This window comes from Macaca thibetana, chromosome 2, assembly GCF_024542745.1.
Source record: "Macaca thibetana thibetana isolate TM-01 chromosome 2, ASM2454274v1, whole genome shotgun sequence".
NCBI classification, from domain to species: domain Eukaryota; kingdom Metazoa; phylum Chordata; class Mammalia; order Primates; family Cercopithecidae; genus Macaca; species Macaca thibetana.
The window spans coordinates 58,437,584-58,465,083 of record NC_065579.1 but is presented as its reverse complement, the minus strand read 5'-3'; the positions used below and the strand labels follow the sequence as shown (position 1 = coordinate 58,465,083).

Sequence of the window (27,500 nt, the reverse complement as noted above, 5' to 3'; positions counted from 1 at the left end):
ATTATATTTAGTTTTTGTGTTTCTTTAGTTTTCCTTAATCTTGGAATTTCCCAGTCATTCTTGGTATTTGATGCTCTTGAAACCTGAAAAATGTCTCTCAATTTGGTTTGTTGGATGTCTCCTCATGATTTATGCATATATATTAACACATTGTTTGAATCATGATTCATATATGTTTTGGTTGGTGCTAAGTCTTATAATCTATAGATACTCCCATTATCTTTTATTTTTCTTGCAATTTATCTCTTTTTTTTTTTTTTTTTTTTTAGATGGAGTCTCACTCACTCTATCGCCCAGGCTGGAGTGCAGTGGTGCGATCTCGGCTCACTGCAACCTCCCCCTCCTGGGTTCACGCCATTCTCCTGCTTCAGCCTCCCGAGTAGCTGGGACTACAGGCGCCCCCCCACCATGCCTGGCTAATTTTTTGTATTTTTAGTAGAGATGGGGTTTCACTATGTTAGCCAGGATGGTCTCGATCTCTAGACCTCGTGATCAGCCTGCCTCGGCCTCCCAAAGTGCTAGGATTACAGGTGTGAGCTACCGCGCCCTGCGCAATTTATCTCTTAAAGAAATAGAGTCTGGGCATGGTGGCTCACACCCATAATCTCAACACATTGCAAAGCCATGGTGGGGAGATCACTTGAGCACAGCAGTTCAACACTAGCCTAGGCAAGATGGCGAGATCCTTTCTCTATGAAAAAGAATTTTTTTAAATTGCTAGGTGTGGTGGCAAGCCCCTGTAGTACCAGCTACTCAGAAGGCTGAAGCAGGAGGATCCTTTGAGCTCAAGAGTTCAAGGTGACAGTGAGCTATGATTGCACCACGGCACTTTAGCCTGGCAGCCTGGGTGACAAAGTGAAACTCAATCTCTAAAAAAAAAAAAAAAAAAGAAAGAAAGAAAGAAAGAAAAAGGAAAAAAAGAAATAGAGTCAGACCATTTTCTGATTGTATCACCACGGTGTATTTTATGTGTTCCTCTGTTCTCTGAGTTTTCTCTAAATTGATAGAATATAACGCAATACTTTTCAGACACTAATGTGCATAAGAATCACCTGCAGAGCTTTAAAACCCCTGATTCCTGAGTCCCACTCAAAAGATTCTGATTTAGTACATCTGAGCTAGGCCTAAGACTTGACTTTTTTGTGTGTGTGTGTGGAGTCTCGCACTGTCGCAGGGGCTGGTGTGCTGTGGCACAATCTCGGCTCGCTGCAACCTCTGCCTCCTGGGTTCAAGCGATTCTCATGCCTCAGCCTCATGAGTAGCTGGGATTACAGGTGCCTGCACCACGCCCAGCTAATTTTTTGTATTTTTAGTAGAGACGGGGGTTTCACTATGTTGGCCAGACTGGTCTTGAACTCCTGACCTCATGATCCACCCTCAGCCTCCCAAAGTGCTGGGATTACAGGCGTGACCGCACCTGGTCAAGACTTTACACTTCTAACAAATTTCCAAGTGATGCTGATGAGGTGCTGGCCTGGAGTTCACACTTTCTGTAGCACTGGTTTGGAGACTTGACCTAGCCTGACTTTTTTTTAGGTAGTGGTGTGTTCTTATATCAGGAGACATAAAATGTCTGATTCTCCTTAATTTTGATACACTAGTAGCTGCAAGTGCTCATTACCCACATCTATTAATTCTTGAGGAATTACAATGGTGTTATTCTAATACTATTATTCATTTCTAATGAACTCAAATACTTCTATAAAAAGAAGTATTTCCTCTTCTGTGTGGTTACTCTGTGATATAATTTGCACAAAAAAGGTAAGATAAATGCTAGATTCTTATTTCCTATTTTCAAAGTGATGAGTTCACGGTATCCTCCAACAGTATCCTTGTGTTGTTTTTGTTGTCTTGTTTGGGTTTTCCCAAAAGCAGACCCTGAGACAAACAAGAGCAAGGCAGGCTGGTAGGGAAGTGGAGAGGCAGTTCAAAGATAGGATGGTAGCCAATAAAGTGTGTACTACTAAGCCCGTTGCCACAGTGAGCTGTCAAAAAGAAATTCCACTGGGATATGGTACAAAGTACATACCTTATAATTATTATTTCACCCCAAACCAACTTTCTAACATCAGCATTTGAGGGCTACTTTCAGTGGATGTTACTTCCTTGGCACATCTGGCCTTCTACACATGTGAGTTGCAGTTTTCAAAAGTTTATGGTGGAGGTAACACTTAGGCACATATATGCAAATACTGGTATTTGGATTCAGTTGATGCATGCTGAAAGGTCAGAGACATAATGGGTGGAGCATGAATAGAGTCAGCTGCAGTCCATTCCTTACTCTACTGGGATCCTCCTTAAATTCACTTCTGTACTAAGAGAAGGTTATTACAATTTCAAAATGAGAGAGGGTGCAAAAGAATTGGCAAAAACCAAAACCAAAACAAAACAAAAGAGGCAACCCACTAAAAAACCTCTTGGAACTCATAAGCAGTTACAGTAAAGTTGCAGGTACAAGGTTAACACACAAAAGGTAATCACTTTCCTATATACCAGCAATGAACAAGTAGAATTCACAATTAAAAACAAAACCATTTGTATTATCAACCTGTGAGAATGAAATACTTAGGTATAAATCTAGCAAAATATATATAAGATCTAGATGAGGAAAACTACAGAACTCTGATGAAAGAAATCCAAGTGGACTAGATAAATGGAAAGATATTCCATGTTCATGGATAGAAAAACTCAATATTGTCAAGATGTCCGTTCTTCCCAATGTGATCTATAGATTCAATGCGATCTCAGTCAAAATCCCAGCAACTTATTTTGTAGATAGCAACAAACTGATTCTAAAGTTTATAAGAATAGCCATGTAACATTGAAGAAGAAGAACACATTCAGAGGACAGATGCTGTCTGACTTCAAGACTTGCTATAAATCTAACTAATCAATACAGGTTAGTATTGAGAAAAGAATAGACAAATAGGATCAAGTGAACAGAATAGAGGACCCAGAAATAGACTTACATATAGTCAATTAATTTTTTTTTCTTTTTTTTTTTTTTTGAGACAGAGTCTCGCTCTGTTGCCCAGGCTGGAGTGCAGTGGCACAATCTTGGCTTACTGCCTCCTAGGTTCAAGCAATTCTTGTGCTTCAGACTTCCTGAGTAGCTGGTCTTACAGGCATAGGCCACCAGAGCCAGCTAATTTTTGTGTTTTTAGTGGAGATGGGGTTTCACCATGTTGGCCAGGCTCGTCTTGAACTCCTGGCCTCAAGTGATCCACCCACCTTGGCCTCTCAAAGTGCTGGGATTACGGGCATGAGCCACCATGCCTGGCCTAGTCAATTGATCTTTGACAAAGGAAGAAAGACAATCTAATGGAGAAAAAAATAGTCTTTTAAACAAAAGTTGCTGGAATGTCTAGACTTCCATCTATAATAAAATTAATTCTAGACATAGTTCTTTTTTTTTTTTTTTTTGAGACGGAGTCTCGCTCTGTAGCCCAGGCTGGAGTGCAGTGGCCGGATCTCAGCTCACTGCAAGCTCCGCCTCCCGGGTTTACTCCATTCTCCTGCCTCAGCCTCCCGAGTAGCTGGGACTACAGGTGCCCGCCACCTCGCCTGGCTAGTTTTTTATGTATTTTTAGTAGAGACGGGGTTTCACCGTGTTCGCCAGGATGGTCTCGATCTCCTGACCTTGTGATCCGCCTGTCTCGGCCTCCCAAAGTGCTGGGATTACAGGCTTGAGCCACCGCGCCCGGCCTAGACATAGTTCTTATACCCTTCACAAAAACTAACTCAAAATGGACCATAGACCTAAATGTCAAATGCAAAGTTATAAAACTCCTAGAAGATAACATAGAAGAAGATTTAGATGACCTTGGGTTTGGTGATGGCTCTTTTATTTTTGTTGAGACAGACTCTTACTCTGTCATCCAGGTTGGAGTACAGTGGTGCAATCTCGGCTCACTGCAACCTTTGCCTCTGGGGTTCAAACGATCTTCCTACCTCACCCTCCTGAGTAACTGGGATAACAGGTGCATCCCACCACACCCCACTAATTTTTGTATTTTTAGTAGAGATAGGGTTTTGCCATGTTGGCCAGGCTGGTCTCAAACTCCTGACCTCAAGTGACCCACCCACCTCGGCCTTCCAAAGTGCTGGAATTACAGGCATAAGCCACCATGCCCAGCCTCGTGATGACTCTAGATATAACACAGAACACAATCCATGAAAGGAATAACTATTAATGTCTTATTGTTTTTGTGCTGCTATAACAAAATACCACAGACTGGGTAACTTATAAGCAATAAATATTTGTTTATCCGGCCAGGCATGGTGGCTCATGCCTATAATCCCAGCACTTTGGGACACTGAGGCAAGTGGATCACTTGAGGCCAGAAGTTCGAGACCAGCCTGACCAACATGGAGAAACCTCATCTCTACTAAACATACAAAAATTAGGCAGGGCATGGTTGCTCACACCTATAATCTTGGGAGACCAAAGTAGGTGGTTCACCTGAGGTCAGGAGTTTGAGACTAGCCTGATCAACATGGTGAAACCCCGTCTCTACTAAATACAAAAACATTAGCTGGGAGTGGTGGCACGTGCCTGTAATCCCAGCTACCTGGGAGGCTGAGGCAGGAGAATTGCTTGAACCCGGGAGGTGTAGGTTGCAGTGAGCTGAGATCATGCCTTTGCACTCCGGTCTGGGTGACAAGAGTAAAACTCCGTCTAAAAAAAAAAAAAAATTAGCTGGCTGTGGTGGTGCGCACCTGTAGTCCCAGCTACTTGGGAGGCTGAGGCAGGAGAATTGCTTGAACCTGGGAGATGGAGGTTGCAGTGAGACGAGATTGCACTACTGAGCTCCAGCCTGGGAGACAGAGCCAGACTCCGTCTCAAAAAAAAAAAAAAAAAAAAAATTGTTTCTTACAGTTCTGAAGGCTGGAAAATCCAAAATCAGGACATTGGTATTCAGTATCTGGTGAGAGCCTTCTTGCTGCATCTTCACATGGCAGAAAGGTATAAATGCTGTGTCCTCACATGGTGAAAGGTGGAAGGGCAAAAACATCCTCAAGTAGTTCCCTCTAACTGATTTATAAGGCATCAACAAGGGTGCCACCCAACAGGACTTATCTCTTAATGCCTTTCCCCAAAGTTCCCACTTAATACCACAATGGGGATTGTTTCAATACATGAATTTGGGAGGCCATGCAGACCCTAGGAGATAAGCTGTACTGCACTCAAATTAAAACTTCTGGCTGAAGGCAGTGGCTCATACCTTTAATTCCAGTACTTTGGGAGGTCAAAGCAGGAGGATTGCTTGAAGCCAGGGAGTTTGAGACTAGCCTGGGCAACATAGCAGACTCCATTTCTACCAAAAAAAAAATAAATAAAACATTAGCTCAGTGTGGTATTGTGAGCCTGTCGTCCTAGCTACTCAGAAGGCTGAGACAGGAGGATCTCTTGAGCCCAGACATTCAAGGTTGCAGTGAGTCATGGTTGTGCCACTGCCCTCCAGCCTAGGTGACAGAGTGAGACCTCATCAAAAAAAAAAAAAAATGCCCCGTGAAAGACATTTTCAAAGGAATGAGACACAGACCAGAAGAAAATATTTGTAAAATCTTATAAAGAACTGCTATCCAAAATATACCAAGAATGCTTAAATCTCAAAACTATAAAAAAAGAACAACCTGATTAAAAATGGGCAAAAGACCTGAACAGGTCCTTTACCAAAGAAGATAGATGGCATAAGTATATGAAAAGATGCTCAACATTCTATGTGCTATGGTTTGAATGTCCCCACCAAAACTCACATTAAAATTTAGTTGCTGTTGTAACAGAATCAAGAGGTGGAACCTTTAAGAGGTAATTAGGCCACGAAGGTCATACTGGTGATAGAGAAGAAGGTAAGGAAGTCAATTTCACAGTAGGAAGAAAGGAAGGAAAGTCTAAATGGAGGAAGAGAAAAGCAAAGTCATGTGAGTAGTGAAATACTAGCATAAAGGGTCACAAATCCCTGATGCTGTGATTCCTAGAGTTTCTTTGGGGCCATTTCCCCATAACTGAATCCCTGCTGTGCTAAAGTTCCTAGTATGAGAATTTTGTGAAGTTTCTTTCTCTCTTACTTCTACCCCATGCATTAACACTGGTAGTACTGCTTCTGTTATTTGAAATAAACAAAGCAAATCTCTATTCATGTTCAATGAGAGCTCAACTGGAATAAATATTGTCCTATTATATAGGCTAAAATAAGAGATATAAGTTAATAAATTTCAGACGTTGTCTGTATATAATTTGCAACGATCTGTTAGAAATACCATTCCTTACACAGATTTAATTGCCAGATTATTGCTGTGAAAATAAACTGCATGTAAACTTAATAAGTGCTAAATTCTGAAGGGAAAAACCCAGGGGGCAAACATTTCAGTTTTCCAAATTAGGCTCGTTACATGATAGAGTAGCATGGCAGAGAACGGATCTAAATAGGACAAATGCTGTAAGAATATCTAACTCTGAATTTTATGATAACAAAGATTACAAGTTACATTACAGAAATATGCCTATACATTGTCCTTATGTTGGTGAATGTCTTATAGTCTTTGTATCTTACTTTGATTCAACACATTTATTGACTATCTTTTCTGTAAAGTGCACCTTGTATAAAGCACAGAAATTTCTTCACATATCTTCGCCCTTTAGAGGTTCATAATTTGCTGAGCAAAGAAAGGGCAATAAGAGAACTAAGAAGACCAATTAATTTTGTCTAGAATGCCTTGGAGAGGAGGTTGTATCTTCTATATATGTGTCACACTCACTTCTGAGGACAAATGACATGCTGAGAGCCCCAGGCTGAGCAAAGCACCTCTTAACTTTTTCTTAAGATTAAGTGGCTGGCTGGGCGTGGTGGCTCATACCTGTAATCCCAACACTTTGGGAGGCCGAGGCAGTCAGATCATCTGAGGTCAGGAGCTCAAGACCAGCCTGGCTAACTGGTTAACATGGTGAAACCCTGTTTCTACTAAAAATACAAAAAAGTAGCCGGGCGTGGTGGTATGCGCCTATAATCTTAGCTACTTAGGAGGCTGAGGCAGGAGAATCGCTTGAACCCAGGAGGTGGAGGATGCAGTGAGCTGAGATCGTGCCATTGCACTCCAGCTTGGGCAACAAGAGGGAAACTCTATCTGGAAAAAAAAAAAAAAAAAAAAAGATTAAGTGGCCATGTTCTTGGCCACTTAGCCTTGTCATAGTGATCCAAGCTGATTGTGCTGGAGAGGTGATCCCCTGACAGATGACAGCCAGTTTACAGATCAGCTAGCAGCCCATTAGGTGGTCTGGCATGATAATTTTGCTTGATAGGGATGACAATGACTAGACCAATCATAGTGTCAACATAAAATAAAATATCGAAATGAATCTCTAAGCAAAAGGTTTCATTTGGGAATATAGATAAAAATAGAATTGCAATTTGGGGCATAAGAACAGACCAGACTGGGCCGGGCGCGGTGGCTCAAGCCTGTAATCCCAGCACTTTGGGAGGCCGAGACGGGCAGATCACAAGGTCAGGAGATCAAGACCATCCTGGCTAACCCAGTGAAACCCCGTCTCTACTAAAAAATACAAAAAACTAGCCGGGCGAGGTGGCGGGCCCCTGTAGTCCCAGCTACTCGGGAGGCTGAGGCAGGAGAATGGCGTAAACCCGGGAGGCGGAGCTTGCAGTGAGCTGAGATCCGGCCACTGCACTCCAGCCTGGGTAACAGAGCGAGACTCCGTCTCAAAAAAAAAAAAAAAAAAAAAGAACAGACCAGACTGGTCTTCAGAATGTCAAAAAAAACAAAACAACAACAAAAAAAAAAAAAACAAAAAAAGGAAAATGTTGAGGTTTTATTGGGAAAGAGAAATGTAACATAAAATGTTTTGAAAGAGTTCATTGGTGCTGGCGAAGTCTTTGGGAGCTGGCAAGCTCTGATGGTTGAGTGAGGGCGGTAGGTAAAAGTAATTGCCATTGAAAGTAATGGCAAAAACTGCAAATTACTTAGTCTCAGGTTGTTTTGGCAGCTATTAGGTAAAACTAGTCTTAAGGTTATAATATGCTGTTTCAGAAGCTGAGGAGAGGCTGCCAGACTGTTCCTAGAGGAACTGCTTTGTGCCTTGGGGCTTTTTACCCCTGGTCTCTTGATTCTGATTTAGTTGAATATGACAGGAATTATTCCAATCCATATGATCAATTTTTACAATAGTGTTTTAGATGGTTGTATGGGAGAGATACCATGTATGTGTTAGTAGAGAAAAGAGAATAAGAAATACTCAGCGAGGCAAAATTAGAGTTGTTGAAGATAGGTTAATGATAGTATTCGTAGGAATCATAAACTTTTGCTCCCTGACGAGGGCGGACAGCGTTTGTGGCTTATTGCCTTCCTTTGTGTTAAAAGATATTTTCTAATGGGCCAAATGAATTACCTTTTTATTTCTTTTCCTTTTTTTTTTTTTTTTTTTTTTTTGAGATAGAGTCTCACTCTGTCGCCCAGGCTGGAGTGCAGTGGCGTGATCTCAGCTCACTTCAACCTCTGCCTCCCAGGGTCAAGAAATTTTCTGCCTCATCCTCCCGAGTAGCTGGGATTACAGGCGCCCACCACCAGGCCTGGCTAATTTTTGTATTTTTAGTAGAGATGGGGTTTCACCATCTTGGCCAGGCTGGTCTTGAACTCCTGACCTCATGATCCACCTGCCTCCCAAAGTGCTGGGATTACAGGCATGAGCCACTGCACCCGGCCTTCTTTTCCTTTTCTTAGTGGTTTTGTGAGTTGTTTTCTTAGTGGTTGCTCTAGTGATGACAATTTTGTGAGTTATTTCCTTAGTGGTTACTCTAGTAATTACAGAGAGTTATTTTCTTAGTGGTTACTGTAATGATTGCAATTAATATCTTAAAACAGTCTTGTTCAGATTAATATCAACTTAATTTTAATAGATACAAAAACTTTGCTCCAATATAGCTGTTCCCTCCCCCAATCCTTTGAGCTATTATTGCCATTCAAATTATATCTTTATTATAAGCCCATCTACACAGTTTTATGATTATGGTTTTATTCCAGTTGCCCTTTAGATCATATAGGAGAAGGAAGAACTATAAACAAAAACATTTCTACTGTATTTTATATTTATTTGTTTAGTTACCTTTACTGGTACTCTTTAATTCTTAGTGTGGATTCAAATTACTACCTCCGCTCTCCCTAATGGCTGTAGAGAATGGAAGGGAATGGAACGAAAGAGGATGAGGACAAAAATGGACTTATCCTAGAAGAGAAGGGAGGATGGTAGACATTTTGCAGTTTAGATAATTGAAAAGTATCTCTTTCATTTGGCTAATACTTAATTAGACTCTCCTATGTGTCAGGAACTATGCTCAACAGTAGGTATTCAGTCATAGACGCAGAGACATAGTAAAAAGGACACAGTCCCGGTTCTATAGACTAGTGGGGGAGAAAGAGGGAAAAAAGGCATATCAATCCTAAAATTATAAATTTGTGTCATGGATGGTGCAGACTTACTTGAGAGAGTGCTAGAAAACACCTCTTGTGGATATGATGTTTAAAATGAGATCTGAAGGATAATGAGGCAACTTGGTGATGGTGGTGGTGGTGAGGGGCTGTGGGGAAATGTAACGGCAGAAGGATCAGGGTATTTTAGGATGAGGGAGCAGTGAGTATAAAGGCTTTCAGACAAGGGTGAATCTAGCATTGTGAAGAACAGAGAAAAGGTCCGTATGTTTGAGGCATAATGAATGAAGTAGGGAGTAGGAAAGATGAGTTGGAGAGACAGGCAGGGTCTAGATTATGCAGGGCCTTGCGTGTGAACCTGAGGAATTTTGATTTTACTTGAAGAACAATGGGGTACTGCCCTGGCTTTTTTTTTTTTTTTTTTTTTTTTTGAGACAGAGTCTTGCTGTTGTTGCCCAGGCTGGAGTACAATGGCACATCTTGGCTCACTGCAACCTCTGCCTCCCAGGTTCAAGTGATTCTCCTTCCTCAGCTTCCTGAGTAGCTGGGACTACAGGTGTTTGCCACCATGCCCTGATAATTTTGTATTTTTAGTAGAGACGGGGTTTCATCATGTTGGTCAGGCTGGTCTCGAACAATGGAGTACCTTTAAAGCAGAGGTAATAAACTAAAAGTATGTAGTTTCTGCCTCAGGCATATCCATACTTAGTGCAGTATGGGGCCAACCCTTAATTTTAGTTTTAAAACAGGGAGATTTCATATAAAAATCTAGATTTCCAGTTTCTCTTTTAAAAAGCTGAAGATCTCACCACATGTTAATCCAACTGGTGGAAGTTGGGTATAATCCCATGTTGGGGTTTTGCCAGGCAAGTGCAAAAGAGGCAGAGGAAGATGGGAGGTCAGAATACTTTCAAGGGAGTGATTGTAAGGATAAACTATTGAGTCTAAGCTGGGTCATATGGCAACTGAATTCTAGAGGGAGGTGATGAATAGATCATGGTGGTTCAGTGGACTGGCATCTCAGTTAACTCACAGGATTATTTATAAGGGGTATTTTTGCAAGTGAGCCAGAAGAACTGAAAGTTGTCTCGAGAGTGAGGTGTTAGCACTGTGATTGTGGATGTGGTAATTTCTGGTGAAGAAAAGCTCCAAGGTGTGACTATAGAAGTGGATGGCCGAAGTGGGATGGAAGAGAAGGTCACTGGGCATGACAGTCATACGACTAAGAGATCAGAATAATGAGAGGAATTGAGATGATGATAATGTCTTGAAGTCAGATGTAAAATCTTCAGTGAATAAGAGGGAGTCATGGGAAACCACAACATCACAGCCCCAATCACTCCTGAAATCCTGAAGAGGATAAAAAGAGATAATAGTTTGAAGAGCAAGGAAATTATGACCTCATCTGCTCCTGAGGTATGTCGTGTAAGAAAAATAGAATGGTTGACTTTGAAACTGGGAACCAAGGCTAGAAACTGGGGTGAGAGTCTCATGAAATAGTCAACTTTTTTCTTTTTCTTTGGTCTCTGGGAACACTTATATTAGCATCCAATCAAATTTTTTTTTTTTTGAGACGGAGTTTTGCTCTTGTTGCCCAGGCTGGAATGCAATGGCGCGATCTCAGCTCACTGCAACCTCCGCCTCCCGGGTTCAAGCACTTATCCTGCCTCAGCCTCCTGAGTAGCTGGGATTACAGGCATGTGCCACCACGCTTGGCTAATTTTTTTTTTTTTTGTATTTTTTAGTAGAGATGGGATTTCTCCATATTGGTCAGGCTGGTCTTGAACTCCCGACCTCAGGTGATCTGCCAGCCTCGGACTACCAAAGTGCTCGGATTACAGGTGTGAGCCACCGTGCCCGGCCCTCCAATCAATTTTTTAAATGATAATTCCACCTCATTAATTTTAAACGTTTAGTAAGAGTCTATTACAGATATGTTCATGGTATTGTAGGAAATTAAGGGATGAGGCAGTGAATCTAAGTGTGGCTTTTCATGTGTATCTCTCTGTTGAGGTCATGTAATCATCTTATTCAGTGAATTCTCAGAAATTACCAGCAGGAAAAGGAACAGCGTTCCTTGGTGGAGCTAACTCAGGAGCATAAGTCTCTGAGTAATCTGCAGAAGTCCTGGAACAGGCACTACATTTTTCATGTCAATGCTTAGTGAGGTGACACTGAAACATTATGGAAGGACAGTTAAAGACATTTAGAGGACTTAGAGATGTCCAGGTGGCTGACATCTGAAATATTCAGAAAGACTTTGGGATGGAAAGTAGGGAGAATGGACTAATCCATCTTCAACTAGGACAGTGAGAATGCTAGCAGGTAGGAGATAAGAGGTAGGGGACATTGGAAAACCAAAAGGTTAGGCAAATGATTGCCCGTAAAGAAATCCACACATTTTTTCCTTTTATTAACTAGATTTATTTCAAATCTATGAACACACAGATATTTTTATTTGAAATAGTGATTATGGATTAATAGTGTATCTTTGTAGATGGATCTTCCCCAATATCATTTGTGTTCCCCCCTTGATGGAAATTTATAGGTATTTTTGTGATTTGGCCAATTGCCTGTATAAGACACAGTGTTGTAGTTAATTGCACAGAGTGAGCCAAATGGCTGAGTTGAATGCCTGCAGAATATCCCAGTTCGTCACTTCTTGGCTAGGTGACCTTAGCTACTGCCTTAATCATTCTGTGCATACTTCCTCTGTAAAAGTGGGATTAATAATAGTGCCTACCTCATAAGGTTGCTGGGAGGATGAAGGGAGTTAATGTCTGAAAAGCACCTAGAACAATACCTAGCACATAACAAGCAAGACCCAAGTGTCAATGATTGTTATTTATTTTCTTACTTTCCTTTCCTTTTTTCTTTCTTCTTTCTTTTTTTGACAGAGTCTTGCTCCGTTGTCCAGGCTGGAGTGCAGTGCTGCGATCTCAGTTCACTGCAACCTCTGCCTCCCGGGTTCAAGCGATTCTCCAGCCTCACCCTCCTGAGTAGCTGGGACTACAAGCGCGTGCCACCACGCCTGGATAATTTTTTGTATTTTTAGTAGAGATGGGGTTTCACCGTGTTAGCCAGGATGGTCTCAATCTCCTGATCTCATGATTCATCCTTCTTGGCCTCCCAAAGTGTTGGGATTACAGGCGTGAGCCACCAGTCTTGGTTGTTATTTACTTTCTATTGGCTATAACACAGAGACAATACACTCCTTGAAGCCACCACTCACAATATGTATTGTTAGGAATACAATATAGTCTGTTTTGACTTTTAAAGGTAATATTTGTATAAAGAAAAAAAATTCCAATAGTATAATTGCACTCTCCGATATGGTAGCCACTAGCCCTATGTGACTAAATTAATTAAAATTAATAAAGTTAAAAATTCAGTTCCTTGATTTCAGTAGCCACATTTGACGAAGGCAATAGCCACAGAAAGCTACAGGACATTTCTATCACTGAAAAATGTTTATTAGAGTTGGCAGACTGTGAAACTTCTTGCCCTTTCCTACCTGCAATCCCTCTCCCAGGGGTAGTCACTGTTACTAGTTTCTTGTATAGTATTTAGTATTTATTTATTTATTTAATATGGAGTCTCGCTCTGTTACCCAGGCTGGAGTGTAGTGGCATAATCTTGGCTCACTGCAACGTCCGCTTCCCAGGTTCAGGCGATTCTCTTGCCTCAGCCTCTTGAGTAGCTGGGATTATAGGCGAGTACCACCACGTTCGGCTAATTTTTGTATTTTTAGTACAGACGGAATTTCGCCATGTTGGCCAGGCTGGTCTCAAACCCCTGACCTCAAGTAATTCGCCCGCTTCGGCCTCCCAAAGTGTTGGTATTACAGGCATAAGCCACCACACCCGGCCTCAATATGTATTTTTATTACACAAATGTTACCATATTATTTGCACTGCTCTGTTTCTAATTTTTTTTATTTAAAATATATTACTATTGTTTTCTAACAGCTCAAACATTTACAGCATGTGATATTAGGCTTTCAGAGCAGCTCTTAAAACTTTAAACCACAATTCGAATATAAGAAATATGCATAGGTTTCAAGGACAGGCCGTATTTGGTTAAAAAAAATGCATGTTTTTGTTTGGGAGCAGGTGGAAGGAATGAATTACTTCAATTTCCTTCCTTGTGTGGCACCTGCGGAAACCACACTGCAGCAGGGTGAATTAAAGTCACCAATTGAAAATCACCCTACTAGCTTGGTCGGGAATGCTTCAACCCCTGCAGTGCCGTTCAGAGATCGCCTGCATCGTGGAATCACCCTGCATAAAAGCGGTTGAGGCACTGTTAAGACATCTGATATCTGGGGCCCGCCCACTGGCGACTGCAGGTCGCGGGGCCACCCCGGTCGGCGGGGCAGGGGACCCCGCCGCCTTCCCGAGGTGCGCGGCGCCCCCTGCCGCCAGCCGGAGGAGCGCAGGGCCCGCTCGCAGGAGGCCGGGAACATGGCGGGGCAGCCCGCGGCCTCAGGCTCCCAGTCTCCCGACAGGGACGGAATGGAGCCCAACGTCGTGGCTCGGATCTCGCAGTGGGCAGACGACCACCTGCGCCTAGTCCGGGTACTGCAGCCACGCGGTCTGGGCGGGCGGTGGGCGCGGGGCGGCACCGAGCGACCCTGAGAAGAACGTGAGGCCTCAGGCGTGGATCCCGCCGGGGCCGGGGAGCGACAGAAAACTGCGGGGGAGTGAGCTCGAGAGGCCGACATCGCGAGTGTAGTGCGTGCAGGGCTGCAGAGGGCCGGGGGCGGGCCAGGGGGCCAGTTCGGCCTCATTATTGCAAGGACTGTGCAGGATCCTTGCTGGGCTGTGGGGGGCGGGCACCTCAAAGGGTGAGACGCAGCCCAGCTCCGGGATGCCACTTGTTCCATTAGAGCGTTTGGGGAGAGCCCAGAGAGGAGACCGAGGAAGAGCAGGGAAGTCCTGTACACCTTTGGAGAGAGCATTTCTAATTTTTATTTATTTTTAATTTTATTTTTTTAGGGACGGGGTATTCCTCTCTGGCCCAAGCTGGAGTGCAGTGGCACGATCATAGCTCACTGCTGCCGCTCCACCTCCTGGGCTGAAAAAATCCTCCCACTTCAGCTTCCCAAGTAGCTGGAACCACAGGCATGCGCTACCCCCATCGACTACTTTCTTTTAGAATTAGAGACTGGGAATCTTGGTATGTTGCCCGGGTGGCCTCCAACTCCTGGCCTCAAGTGATCTCCCACCTCAGCCTCCCGAATAGATTTCTTTTTTTTGAGACAGAGCCTCACTCTTGTCACGCCTGGAGTGCAGTGGCACCATTATGTCTCATTGCAGCCTCCACTCCCTGTGCTTAAGCAATCCTCCCACTTCAGGCTCCCGAGTAACTGGGGCTACAAGGCACTTGTCACCACACCAGGCTAATTTGTTTTTTGTTTGTAGAGACAAGGTCTCCCTGTGTTGTCCAGGCTGGCCTTGAACTCCTGGCCTCAAGTGATCTGCCCGCCTCAGCCTCCCAAAGCACTGGGATTATAGGCATCAGCCACTGGTGCCCTGCCTTTTTTTTTTTTTTTTCCTGAAGCACTAAGCCTCTGGAGTTGAAGCAAGAGGGGGACATTTTGGCCACCAGGCGAGAGAGAGTTGTGGCTAAGACACAGAATTGTGGTGATATGAATTGTTTGGGTGTGAGGTACAAAGAAAGAGGTCTAAGGAGGCTGGTAATAGTTGCTGATAAGGAGAAGGAGTTGGAGTAAATGATTTGTTGGGGAAAATCTAGATAACTTTTTGGACATGTACATGGAGATGTGCAAACTTGAAGATGGTTATTAGACTTCTAAGCAGAATTGTAGATGCTGTTCTTGGCAACTGGATATGGAGTCTGGTGTTGAAGGGAGATCAGAACCTGACATAGAACACTGGGAATGACCTGCATAAACCTTAAGTAGCATTTAAAGCTGTGGACTTGAGTAACATCTCAGAGCAAGTGAGAAAAGCTACTGAAGAAGCCCTAGAATTTGGGGGATTATAACATTGAGAATCTGGGGAGTAAAGAGAAAGTCAGCAAAGACCAAGAGGAAGCAGACAGTGAGGTCGTAAGAAAGTCAGGACAGCCTGGTGTTCTAGAAGCCAAGTGAAGAAAATGTTTTCAGAAGGAATCATTACCTTTAAAAAATAATACTGAAAAGTTGAGTAAGATAACTTTGCAAATGCTCTGCAGCCAAGCAGCACAAAGTCCAAAGCCATGCCTGTTTTCACTCACCATTGTAGCCCTAGTTCTTAGAGTAATGCCTGTCACTTAGTAAGTGCTAGATAAATATTTGTGGCATCATCGAATGGTAAATAATATATGTGTTAATTGGTGAAAACTCATTTCTTCCAGTTAAGTAGCAATAGATGCATGGGTTATTTCAAATTAAAAAATGACTTCAGAAGGATTATGGGAGGAAGTTGTTTAAATTAGAACATGGTTATAATATTACAAATAATCCGGTCATAGAACCCAGCGTATGTACCTTTGTGCATTTTTTCAATCTCATTTTTTTTTTTCTTTTTCTTTTTAGACGAAGTCTCACACTTGTCCCCCAGGCTGGAGTGCAATGGTGCGATCTTGGCTCACTGCAACCTCTGCCTCCTGGGTTCAAGCGATTCTCTTGCCTCAGCCTCCCGAGTAGCTGGGATTACAGGTGCCTGCCACCATGCCCGGCTAATTTTTTAATTTTTAGTAGAGATGGGGTTTCGCCATGTTGGCCAGGCTGGTCTCGAACTCCTGACCTCAGGTGATCCGCCCGCCTCGGCCTCCCAAAATGCTGGGATTACAAGCATGAGCCACCGCGCCCAGCCTCTTTTTTATTTTGAGACAGAGTCTGGCTCTGTCGCCCACGCTGGAGTGCAGTGGCACAATCTCGGCTCACTGCAACCTCCACCTCCTGGGTTCTAGCAATTCTCGTGCCTTAGCCTCCTGAGTGGCTGGAATTACAGATGTGTGCTACCACATCCGGCTAGTTTTTTGTATTTTTAGTAGAGATGAGGTTTCACCATGTTGGCCAGGCTGGTCTCAAACTCCTGGCCTCAAGTGATCCACCAGCCTCAGCCTCCCCAAGTGCTGGGACTGCAGGTGTGAGGTACCGCACCTGGCCTCAATCTCATTTCTTTTTTTTTTTTTTTTTTTTGAGATGGAGGATTTCAGCTCACTGCAAGCTCCGCCTCCCGGGTTTACACCATTCTCCTGCCTCAGCCTCGCGAATAGCTGGGACTACAGGCGCCCACCACCTCGCCCGGCTAGTTTTTTGTATTTTTTAGTAGAGACGGGGTTTCACCGGGTTAGCCAGGATAGTCTCGATCTCCTGACCTCGTGATCCGCCTGTGTCGGCCTCCCAAAGTGCTGGGATTACAGGCTTGAGCTACCGCGCCCGGCCAATCTCATTTCTTATATACCTAATTGTATTGATTGAAGGAAAGTGTGTTAGATTATCTCTGTTTTTGAGAGAGTTGCAGGATTCTTAATTTTTCATTAACTTCTTTAGGCCTACCCTAGTTTAAATGAAACACTTTAAAAACATCACTGAGTATTTCCCAGCCATTTACCCACATCTGCCAAGGTACTGTATTTTAAGGTTTTAGTGATAACATTTTCTACCAAATACTTAAATTCCTACCATGGATGCAAGGTTATACTAATTACTATGGGTACTGTATAGGAAGTACTAGACCAGCTAATCTATTCATGGTACTGATAGTTAAATAATATCAGTAGAGAACAATCCAATACTATATACATATATGTATGTGTGTATCGGGATGGGTGGGTGTGTATATGTGTGTGTATATGTTTACATATATATAAATTTCTCTGTGTGCCAGTTTGGGAAAGAATTTGAGTACTATAAAAGTTAAAAGAAGGAAAGATTAATGAATGAGTGGACGGTTTTTGAAGAAGTGGGCCTTTATTTGAAGGACATACATTGTTTGTACAATTAGATATAGAGAGCACAGGCCGGGCGCGGTGGCTCAAGCCTGTAATCCCAGCACTTTGGGAGGCCGAGACGGGCGGATCACGAGGTCAGGAGATCGAGACCATCCTGGCTAACACAATGAAACCCCGTCTCTACTAAAAATACAAAAAAATTAGCCGGGCGTGGTGGCGGCGCCTGTAGTCCCAGCTACTCGGGAGGCTGAGGCAGGAGAATGGCGGGAACCCGGGAGGCGGAGCTTGCAGTGAGCCGAGATCGCGCCACTGCACTCCAGCCTGGGCGACAGAGTGAGACTCGGCCTCAAAAAAAAAAAAAAAAAAAAAAAAAAAAAAAAGATATAGAGAGCACAGTCCTCTTTTTTTCCACTTTCTAATTAGTGCTTTCATTATTGTGAATAATAATTAGTGAGGGTTAACCCTTAAATCTCTTTCTGTAGAACATCAGCACTGGAATGGCCATAGTTGGAATAATGTTACTTCTAAGAAGCATTCGACTGGTAAGTTAAAAAATGAAAAAGACTTTACAACAAGCGGTAGGTAGTTTATTCCCATTTCAGACAATTTTTATCTCAGTGTATCATATTGTTACTCGTATTAGTAGCTTTTAAATAGTATTTTAGAACAGTGAACATATTTTAAGGTGTTGGTTTAAACCTAACACATCCACAGGATTTTACAGAAAGTAATTGCATGGTCTGTATTTCCATAATCACTTTTTTTTTGTGCTTAAAAAGGAATCTGAAAAGGATTTAGTTTGCTAGAATGTTATAATCACTATATTTGCATTTTAAACACTGTAGAATATCTTAAAAGTGTTTTTTTTGTGTGTGTGTGGTGCTTTTTGATTTAGACCACAGTTGGATTATGTCCCTTAGCACTCAATAATTTATGCTTCCAGTTAGCACATTGTCTTAGCTTTTTCAATAACGTTTTATTGGTAGCATAATAGACATAATATTTTTTCCATGCCCATTAAACAACTCCAGGGGACGGTGCGGTGGCTTATGCCTGTAATCCCAGCACTTCGGGAGGCTGAGGCGGGTGGATCACCTGAGGTCAGGAGATCGAGACCAGCCTGGCCAACATGATGAAACCCTGTCTCTACTAAAAATACGAACAATTAGCCAGGTGTGGTGGCAGGTGCCTGTAATCCCAGCTACTCAGGAGACTGAGGCAGGAGAATAACTTGAACCCGGGAGCAGAGGCTGCAGTGAGCTGAAACTGTGTCACTGCACTCCAGCCTGGGCAACAAGAGTGAAACTCTGTCTCAAACAACAAAACAAAATAAAAAAACAATAACTCCAACTTCCTTTTCCCTTCATCCCCTGGTACCCATCATTCCATTTCTGTCTCTATGATTTTGACCATTCCAGATACCTCATATAAGTGGCGTCATATTGTATTCTTTTGTGACTGGCTTTTTTTCACTTAGCCTGGTATTACTAAGATTCATCCACGCTGTTGCATATATCATAATTTTTGTCCTTTTTAAGATGGACAATATCCCATTGTAAGTGTATATTACATTTTGCTTCTCTGTTCATTTGTTGATGGACACTTCGGTTGCTTCCATGTTTGAGCTGTCGTGAATAATGCTGCTATGAATATGAATGTATAAATATCTCTTCGAGATCCTGCTTTCAGTTATTTTGAGTTTCAGTTACATACCCAGAAGTGGATTAGATGGTCATTGTGTTTTTAATTTTTTTTTTTTTTTTAAGGCAGAGTCTCACTCTGTTGCCCAGGAAGGAGTGAAGTGGTGTGATCTCAGCTCACTGTAACCTCTGCCTCCCGGGTTCAAGCGATTCTCCTGCCTCAGCCTCCCGAGGAGCTGGGATTACAGGCGCCTGCCACCACACCTGACTAATTGTTTTGTATTTTTGGTAGAGACAGAGTTTTACCATGTTGGTCAGGCTGGTCTTGAACTCTTGATCTCAAGTGATCCACCTGCCTCGGCCTCCCAAGGTGCTGGGATAACAGGCGTGAGCCACTGCACCTGGCCTATTTTTAATTTTTTGAGTAACTGCTATACTGTTTTTTACAGTGGCTATACTATTTTATATTACCACTAACAATGCACAAGAGTTTCAATTTCACCATATCCTTACCAACAATTATTATTTTCTGTTTTTTTGTTAGTAGTTATCCTAATGGGCTTGAGGTAGTATCTCATTGTTGTTTTGATTTGCATTTCTCTAATGATTAGTGATATTGAGCATCTTTTCATGTGGTTATTGACCTTTCATATGTGTTTTTTGTATAAATGTCTATTCAGTTCTTTTGCCCCTTTTTGAATGGGGTTGTTTGTTTTTTTGTTGTTGTTGAATTTTAGGAGTTCTCTACATTCTGAGTCCCTAATTAGATAAATGATTTGCAAATTTTTTCTCACATCCATTCTGTATGTTGCCTTTTTTTTTTTTTTTTTTTGGAGACAAGGTCTCACTCTGTTGACCAGGCTAGAGCACACCAGCATGATCATGGCTCACTGCAGCCTCAACCTCTTGGCCTCAAGTGATCCTCCTGTCTCAGCTTCCTGAGTAGCTAGGACTAAAGGCACCTGCCACCATGCCTGGCTAATTTTTAATTTTTCTGTAGCAATGGCATCTCTCTGTGCTGCCCAGGCTGGTCTTGAACTCTTGTCCTCAAGCAGTTCTCCCATCTTAGCCTCCCAAAGTGCTGGGATTACAGACATGAGCCACTGCACCCCACCTGTGTGTTTACTTTTTCTAATCTCTGTTGACAGTGCTCATTGATGTGCAAGTTTTTAATTTCTATGAAGTCCAATTTGTCTGCTTTTTCCTTTTTTCATTTTAATTTTTGTGGGTACATACTAGGTGTATATATTCATGAGGTACATGAGATATTTTGATACAGGCATACAGTCCATAATAATCACATCAGAGTAAATAGGATATTCATCACCTCAAGCATTTATTCTTTTTTTGTGTTGCAAACAATCCAATTATGCTCTTTTAGTTATTTAAAAATGTACGATAAATTATTGTTGACTGTAGTTACCCTGTTGTGCTACCAAATACTAGATCTTATTCATTCTATTTAATTACATGGTCATACTCATTAACCAACCCCACTTCTTGCTCATGCCCAGCTACCCTTCCCAGGTTCTAGTGACCATTATTCTACTCTCCGTCTCCATGAATTCAATTTTTACATTTTTTAGTTCCCTCAAGTAAGAACAATGCAAAGTTTGTCTTTCTCTGCTTGGCTTACTTCACTTAACATGATGACCTCCATTCTATCCATGGTGTTGCAAACAACAGTTCTATTTAAGGCTGAATAGTATTCTACCATGTATATGTACCATATTTTCTCTTTTCTTTTTTGAGACAAGGTCTCACTCTGTCACCCAGGTTGAGTGCAGTAGTGTGATCATGACTTATTGCAGCCTTGATCTTCAGGGCTCAAGTGATCCTCCCATGTCAGCCTCCTGAGTAGCTGGGACCACAGGTGTGAACCAGCATGCCTGGCTAAATTTTGTACTTTTTGGAGATGTTACCCAGGCTGATCTCCAGCTCCTGCACTCAAGTGATCTGCCTGCCTTGGCCTCCCAAAGTGCTGGGATTACAGACATGATCCACTGCACCCAGCCCACATTTTCTTTATCCATTCATCTGGTGATGGACACTTAGGTTGCTTCCAAATCGTGGCTATTGTGAATAGTGCTGCGATAAGCACGGGATTAAAGGTATCTCTGTGATATACTGATTTCCTTTCTTTTGATATATATCTAACAGTGGAATTGCTGGATCATATGGTACTTCTATTTTTAGTTTTTTGAGGAGCCTCCAAACTGTTCTCCATAACGGTTGTAACAATTTACATTTTCACCAACAGTGTACGAGGGTTTCCTTTTCATCCTTGCCAGCATTTGTTATTGCCTATCTTTTGGATAAAAGCCATTTTAATTGGGGTGAGATGATATCCTATTGTAATTTTGATTTTCATTTCTCTGGTGATCAGTGATGTTGAGCACCTTTTCATATACCTGTTTGCCATTTGTATGTCTTCTTTTGAGAAATGCCTATTCATATCTCACGACCATTTTTAAATGGGATTGTTAGATTTTTTTTTTCCTGTAGAGTTGCTTGAGCTCTTTATATAATCTGGTTATTAATTCCTTGTCAGATGGATAGTTTGCATATATTTTCTCCCGTTCTGTGGGTTGTCTCTTCACTTTGGTTATTGTTTCCTTTGAGGTGCAGAAGCTTTTTAATTTGATGTTATCCCATTTGTCTGTTTTTTCTTTGGTTGCCTGTGCTTACAGGGTATTTTTCAAGAAATCTTTGCTCAGTCCAGTGTCCTGGAGAGTTTCCCCAATGTTTTCTTGTAGTAGAGTTATAGTTTGAGGTCTTAGATTTAAGTTTTTAATGCATTTTGATTTTATTTTTGTATATGATGAGAGAGAGAGGTCTAGCTTCATTCTTTTGCATATGGACATTCAGTATTCCCAGCACCATCTATCAAAGAGACTGCCCTTTCTCCAATTTATGTTCTTGGCCCTTTGTTGAAAATGAGTTCAGTGTAGATGTATGGATTTGTTTCTGGGTTCTCAATTCTGTTCCATTGGTCTATGTGTCTGTTTTTATGCCAGTACCATGCCATTTTAGTTACTATAGCTCTTATAATTTGAAGTCAAGTAATGTGATTGTTCCAGTTTTGTTCATTATACTCAGGATAGCTTTGGCTATTCTGGGTCTTTTGTGGCTCCATGTAAATTTGAGGATTGTTTTTCTGTTTCTGTGAAGAATGCCATTGGTATTTTGGTAGGGATTGCATTGAATCTGTAGCTTGCTTTGGGTAATAAGGGCATTTTAACAATATTGATTCTTCCAATCCATCCATGAACATGGAAAATTTTCTCATTGTTTATACCCTTTTCAATTTATTTCATTGGTGTTTTATAGCTTTTTTTTTTTTTTTTTTTTTTGTTCCTTTGAGACAGAGTCTCACCCTGTCACTCAGGCTGGAGTACAGTGGTACAATCTTGGCTCACTGAAACCTCCACCTCCTGGGTTCAAGTGATTCTCATGCCTCAACCTCCCAAGTAGCTGGGATTACAAGCCTGCGCCACCACGCCTGGCTAAGTTTTGTATTTTTAGTAGAGACAGGGTTTCACCATATTGGCCAGGCTGGTCTTGAACTCCTGGTCTCAAGTGATCTGCCCACCTTGGCCTCCCAAAGTGCTGGGATTACAGACGTGAGCCACCGTGCCCAGCCAGTGTATTACAGTTTTCATTGTAGAAATCTTTCACTTCTTTGGGTAAATTAATTCCTAGGTATTTAATTTTATTTCCAGATATTGTAAATGGGATTAATTTCTTGATTTCTTTTTCATATTGTTCACTGTTGGCATATAGAAATGCCAGACTTATATATTGATATTGTATCCTGCAACTGTACTGAATTTGTTTATCAGTTTCAATAGTCTTTTGGTGGAGTCTTTAGATTTTTTCAAATACAGGATCATATCATTTGCAAACAAGAAAAATTTGACTTCTTTTTTTCCAATTCAGATGCTCTTAATTTCTTTCTCTTGTCTGAGTGCTCTAGCTAGGACTTCTAGTACTATATTGAATAACAGTGGTGAGTGGGCATCCTTGTCATATTCTAGATCACGGAGGAAAGGCTTTCAGTTTTTCCCCATTCAATATGATACTAGGGCTGTGGGTCTGTTGTATATAGCTTTTATTGTGTTGATGTATGTTCCTTCTGTAGCATTTTGTGAGAGTTTAATCATGAAGGAATGTTGATTTTATCCAATACTTTTTTTAGCATCTATTGAAATGTTCATGTTTGTATGGTTTTTGTCTTTTCTTTGAGATGGAGTCTCTCTCTGTCACCCAGGCTGGAGAGCAGTGGTGTGATCTCAGCTACTGCAACCTCCACCTCCCAGATTCAAGCAATTCTCCTCTTCAGCCTCCCAAGTAGCTGGAATTACAGGCACTTGCCATTATGCCTGGCTAATTTTTGTATTTTTAGTAGAGGCGGGGTTTTGCCGTGTTGACCAGGCTAGTCTCGAACTCCTGACTTCAGGTGACCTGCCTGCCTTGGCCTCTCAAAGTACTGGGATTACAGGCATGAGCCACCGTGCCAGGCCTGTCCTTCATTTTGTCAATATGATGTATCACATTGATTGATTTATGTATGTTGAACCATCCTTGCATTCCTGGGATAAATCCCACTTGGTCAAAGATGAATGATCTTTTTAATATGTTGTTGAATTTGATTTGCAGGTATTTCTTTGGGGATTTTTGCATTAATGTTCATCAGGGATATTGACTTATAGTTTTCTTTTTTGATGTGTCTTTGTCTGGTTTTGGTATCAGGGTAATACTGACCTTGTAGAATGAGTGTGGAAGTATTCCCTCTTCCTCTATTTTTTGAATCGTTTGAGTAGGATTGGTATTTATTTTTTTCTTAAACGTATGGTAAAATTCAGCAATGAAGTCATTGAGTCCTGGGCTCTTCATTGCTGGCAGTTTTTATTACAGCTTTGATATCATTACTTTTTATTAGGGCTTTGTTTTCATTACTTGTTATTGATCTGTTCAGGTTTTGGATTTCTTCATGTTACAATATTGGTAGGTTGTACATGTCTAGGAATTATCTATTTCTTCTAGGTTTTCCAACTTATTGGCATATACTTGTTCCTAGTAGCCTCTAATAATTTTTTGAATTTTTGTGGTATTGGTTGTAATGTCTCCTTTTTCATTTCTGATTTTATTTATTTGAGTCTCTTCTCTTTTTTTCTTAGTCTGGCTAAAGGGTTGTTGGCTTTGTTTATCTTTTCAAAAAACCAACTTTTCATATCCCTAATCTTTTGTATTCCTCCATTGTAATTTCATTTATTTTTGCTCTGATCTTTATTATTTCTTTTCTTCTACTAATTTGGGGTTTGGTTTGCTCTTGCTTTTCTAGTTCTTTTAAACAGATCATTGTTTATTTTTCTACTTCTTTGTAGGTGCTTATAGCTATAAAATTTCCTTTTAATACTGCTTTTGCTGTATCCCATGGGTGTTGATATGTTGTGTTTTCATTATCTTTTTTTTTTTTTTTAGATGGAGTCTTGCTGTGTTGCCCAGGCTGGAGTACAGTGGCACGATCTTGGCTCACTGCAACTTCCGCCTTCTGGGTTCAAGCAATTCTCCTGCCTCAGCCTCCTGATTAGCTGGGATTACAGGAGTGTACCACCACATCTAGCTAATTTTTATATTTTTAGTAGAGACAGGGTTTCACCATGTTGGCCAGGCTGGTCTTGAATTCCTGAACTCAGGTAGTCTGCCCACCTTGGCCTCCCAAAGTGCTGGAATTACAGGTGTGAGCCACCGTGCCCGGCCTTCATTACCATTTGATTCAATACATTTTTTAATTTCTTTCTTAATTTTTTTGTTGTCTCATTGGTCATTCAGGACCACATTGTTTAATTTCCATGTGTTTGTATAGTTTCCAAGATTCCTCTTGTTATTGATTTCTAGTTGTATTCCATTGTAGTCAGAGAAGATGTTTGATATAATTTTGATTTTTTTGAAATTTTTATTTTTATTCGTTTGTTGAGATGGAGTCTTGCTCTGTTGCCCAGGCTGGAGTGCAGTGGCGCGATCTCAGCTTACTCCAACTTCCACCTCCTGGGTTCAATCAATTCTCCTGCCTCAGCCTCCTGATTAGCTGGGATTACAGGCATGCACCACCACGTCTGGCTAATTTTTGTATTTTTGGTAGAAACAGGGTTCGCCGTGTTGGCCAGGCTGGTCTTGAATTCCCAAACTCAGGTGGTCTGCCTGCCTTGGCCTCCCAAAGTGCTGGGATTACAGGCGTGAGCCGCCACACTTGGCTTGAAATTTTTTAAGATTTGTTTTTTGACCTAACATGGTCTATCCTTGAGAACGCTATAAGTACTATAAAGTGCTTTAAGGAGAAGAATGTATATTCTTCAGCCATTGGATGAAATGTTCTATGAATATCCTACGTCCATTTGGTCTACAGTGCAGATTAAGTTCGATGTTTATTTGTTGATTTTCTGTCTGGAAGATGAAAGTGGGGTGTTGACGTCTCCAGCTATTATTATATTGGGACCTCTCTCTTTAGCTCTAGCTCTAATATTAATTGCACTCTATATCTTGGTGCTCCAGTGTTGGCTGCATATATAATTGTTGTATCCTCTTGCTGAATTGACCCCTTTGTCATTATATAATGACCTTCGTTGTCTCTTTTTATAATTTTTGTCTTGAAATCTATTTTATCTTAAATCTATTTTGTCTGTAAATCTGCCATAAATATAGCTACTGCTGCTCTTTTGTAGTTTCTATTTGCATGGAATATCTTTCTATTTCTTTATTTTCAATCTATGTGTATCTTTATTAAGAGAAGTATGTTTCTTGTAGGCAAAAGATTGTTGGGTTTTGTTTTTTTAATCCATTTAGCTACTCTATGTCTTTTGGAGAGTTTAGTTCATTTACAATGTTATTGATAAGTAAGGACTTACTCCTGTCATTAAAAATTTTTTTTGTTTGTTTGTTTTGTGGTCTTCTCTTCCTTCTTTCCATCCTTCTCATCTTCCTTTTACTAAAGATGATTTTCTCTTGTGATGTGTTTCAATTTTTTGCTTTTTATTTTTTGTATATCAGTTATATGTTCTTTGATTGGAGGTTACCCTGAGGCTTGCAAATAATATCTTATCACCTGTTATTTTAAATTGATGACAATACTGATTGCATAAACAAGCAAACTAGGCTGGGTGCGGTGGCTCACGCCTATAATCCCAGCACTTTGGGAAGCCGAGGCAGGTGGATCACCTGAGGTCAGGAGTTTGAGACCAGACTGGCCAACATGGTGAAATTCTGTCTCTACTAAAAATACAAAATTAGCTAGGTATGATGGGGCACAGCAGTAATCCAGCAACTTGGGAGGCTGAGACAGGAGAATCACTTGAACCCAGGAGGCAGATGCTGCAGTGAGCCGAGATCGCACTACTGCGCTCCAGCCTGGGCCAGACTGAGTGAGACTGTCTCAAAAACAACAAAAACAACAACAAGCAAGCTAACAATGAAGCAAAGACAAATTTAATAACTCTATACTTTGACTTTTAAACTTTATGTCTCTCTATTTATATATTATTATACGTCTGTCTAGAAAAGCTGTTTTAGCTTTTTTTGTTTTTTTTTTTTTTTGAGTCAGAGTCTCAGTCTGTCTCCCAGGCTAGAGTGCAGGGGCGCGATCTCGGCTCACTGCAAACTCTGCCTCTTGGGTTCAAGAGATTCTCCTGCCTCAGCCTCCCAAGTAGCTGGGACTATAGGCGTGCGCCACCATGCTAATTTTTGTATTTTTAGTAGAGATGGGGTTTCACTATGTTGGCCAGGCTGGTCTTGAACCCCTAACCTTCAGTTATCTGCCTTCTTCGGCCTCCTAAAGTGCTGAGATTACAGGTGTGAGCCACTGTGCCTGGCCTTTCTACTCAAGATACAGTAGTTTACATACCACAATTACAGTGTTATAATATTCTGTATTTTTCTTTGTATTTTCTATTACCAGTGAGTTTTGTACCTTCAGGTGATTTCTTATTGCTCATTAACATCCTTTTTTTTTTCATCAGATTGAAGAACTCACTTTAGCATTTCTTGTAGGACATGTCTGATGTTGAGGAAGTCCCCTGGCTTTTGTTTGTCTAGGAGTCTTTATTTCTCCCTTGTGTTTGACTGGCTATACTACTTTGTTAGGTTGGTGCAAAAGTAATTGCAGTTTTTTTTTTTTTTTTTCCACATACATATTTTCTTTTCTTCAGCAGTTTATGCCATATCACTCTCTCCTGGCTTGTAAGGATTTCACTGAAAAGTCTGCTGCCAGATGTACTGGAGCACCATTGTGTGCTATTTGTTTCTTTTCTCTTGCTGCTTTTAGCATTGTTTTTATCCTTGACCTTTAGGAATTTGATTATTAACTGTGTTGTGGTGATCTTCTTTTGGTTAAATCTGCTTGGTGTTCTGTAACCTTCTTGTACTTGAATATCAGTATCTTTCTCTAGGTTTTGGATGTTCTCTGTTATTATCCCTTTGAATAAACTTTCTACCCCTATCTCTCTGCCTCTTTTTCAA

At 41.4% G+C, this 27,500-nt stretch overlaps 2 protein-coding genes across 5 annotated transcripts in view; one reads left to right on the top strand and one right to left on the bottom strand.

Annotated features, from left to right (window-relative positions):
* GMPS (guanine monophosphate synthase) overlaps positions 1-27,500 on the bottom strand; it is a 792,617-nt gene that overhangs the window by 134,766 nt on the left and 630,351 nt on the right. The window lies entirely within an intron of this gene.
* Positions 13,826-27,500, top strand: part of C2H3orf33 (chromosome 2 C3orf33 homolog) — a 59,713-nt gene continuing 46,038 nt past the window's right edge. For 3 of the 4 annotated variants that reach the window (XR_007723113.1, XM_050778246.1, XM_050778247.1), the window contains exons 1-2: positions 13,870-14,018; positions 17,829-17,888. Coding sequence is in view for 3 of the 4 variants with exons in the window: in XM_050778246.1 (XP_050634203.1) it covers positions 13,905-14,018; positions 17,829-17,888 (174 nt within the window). In the remaining variant the exon portion in view is untranslated. Of the gene's footprint in view, positions 14,019-17,828; positions 17,889-27,500 lie in introns of all 4 variants that reach the window. The other variant, XM_050778245.1, reaches the window with a different exon arrangement.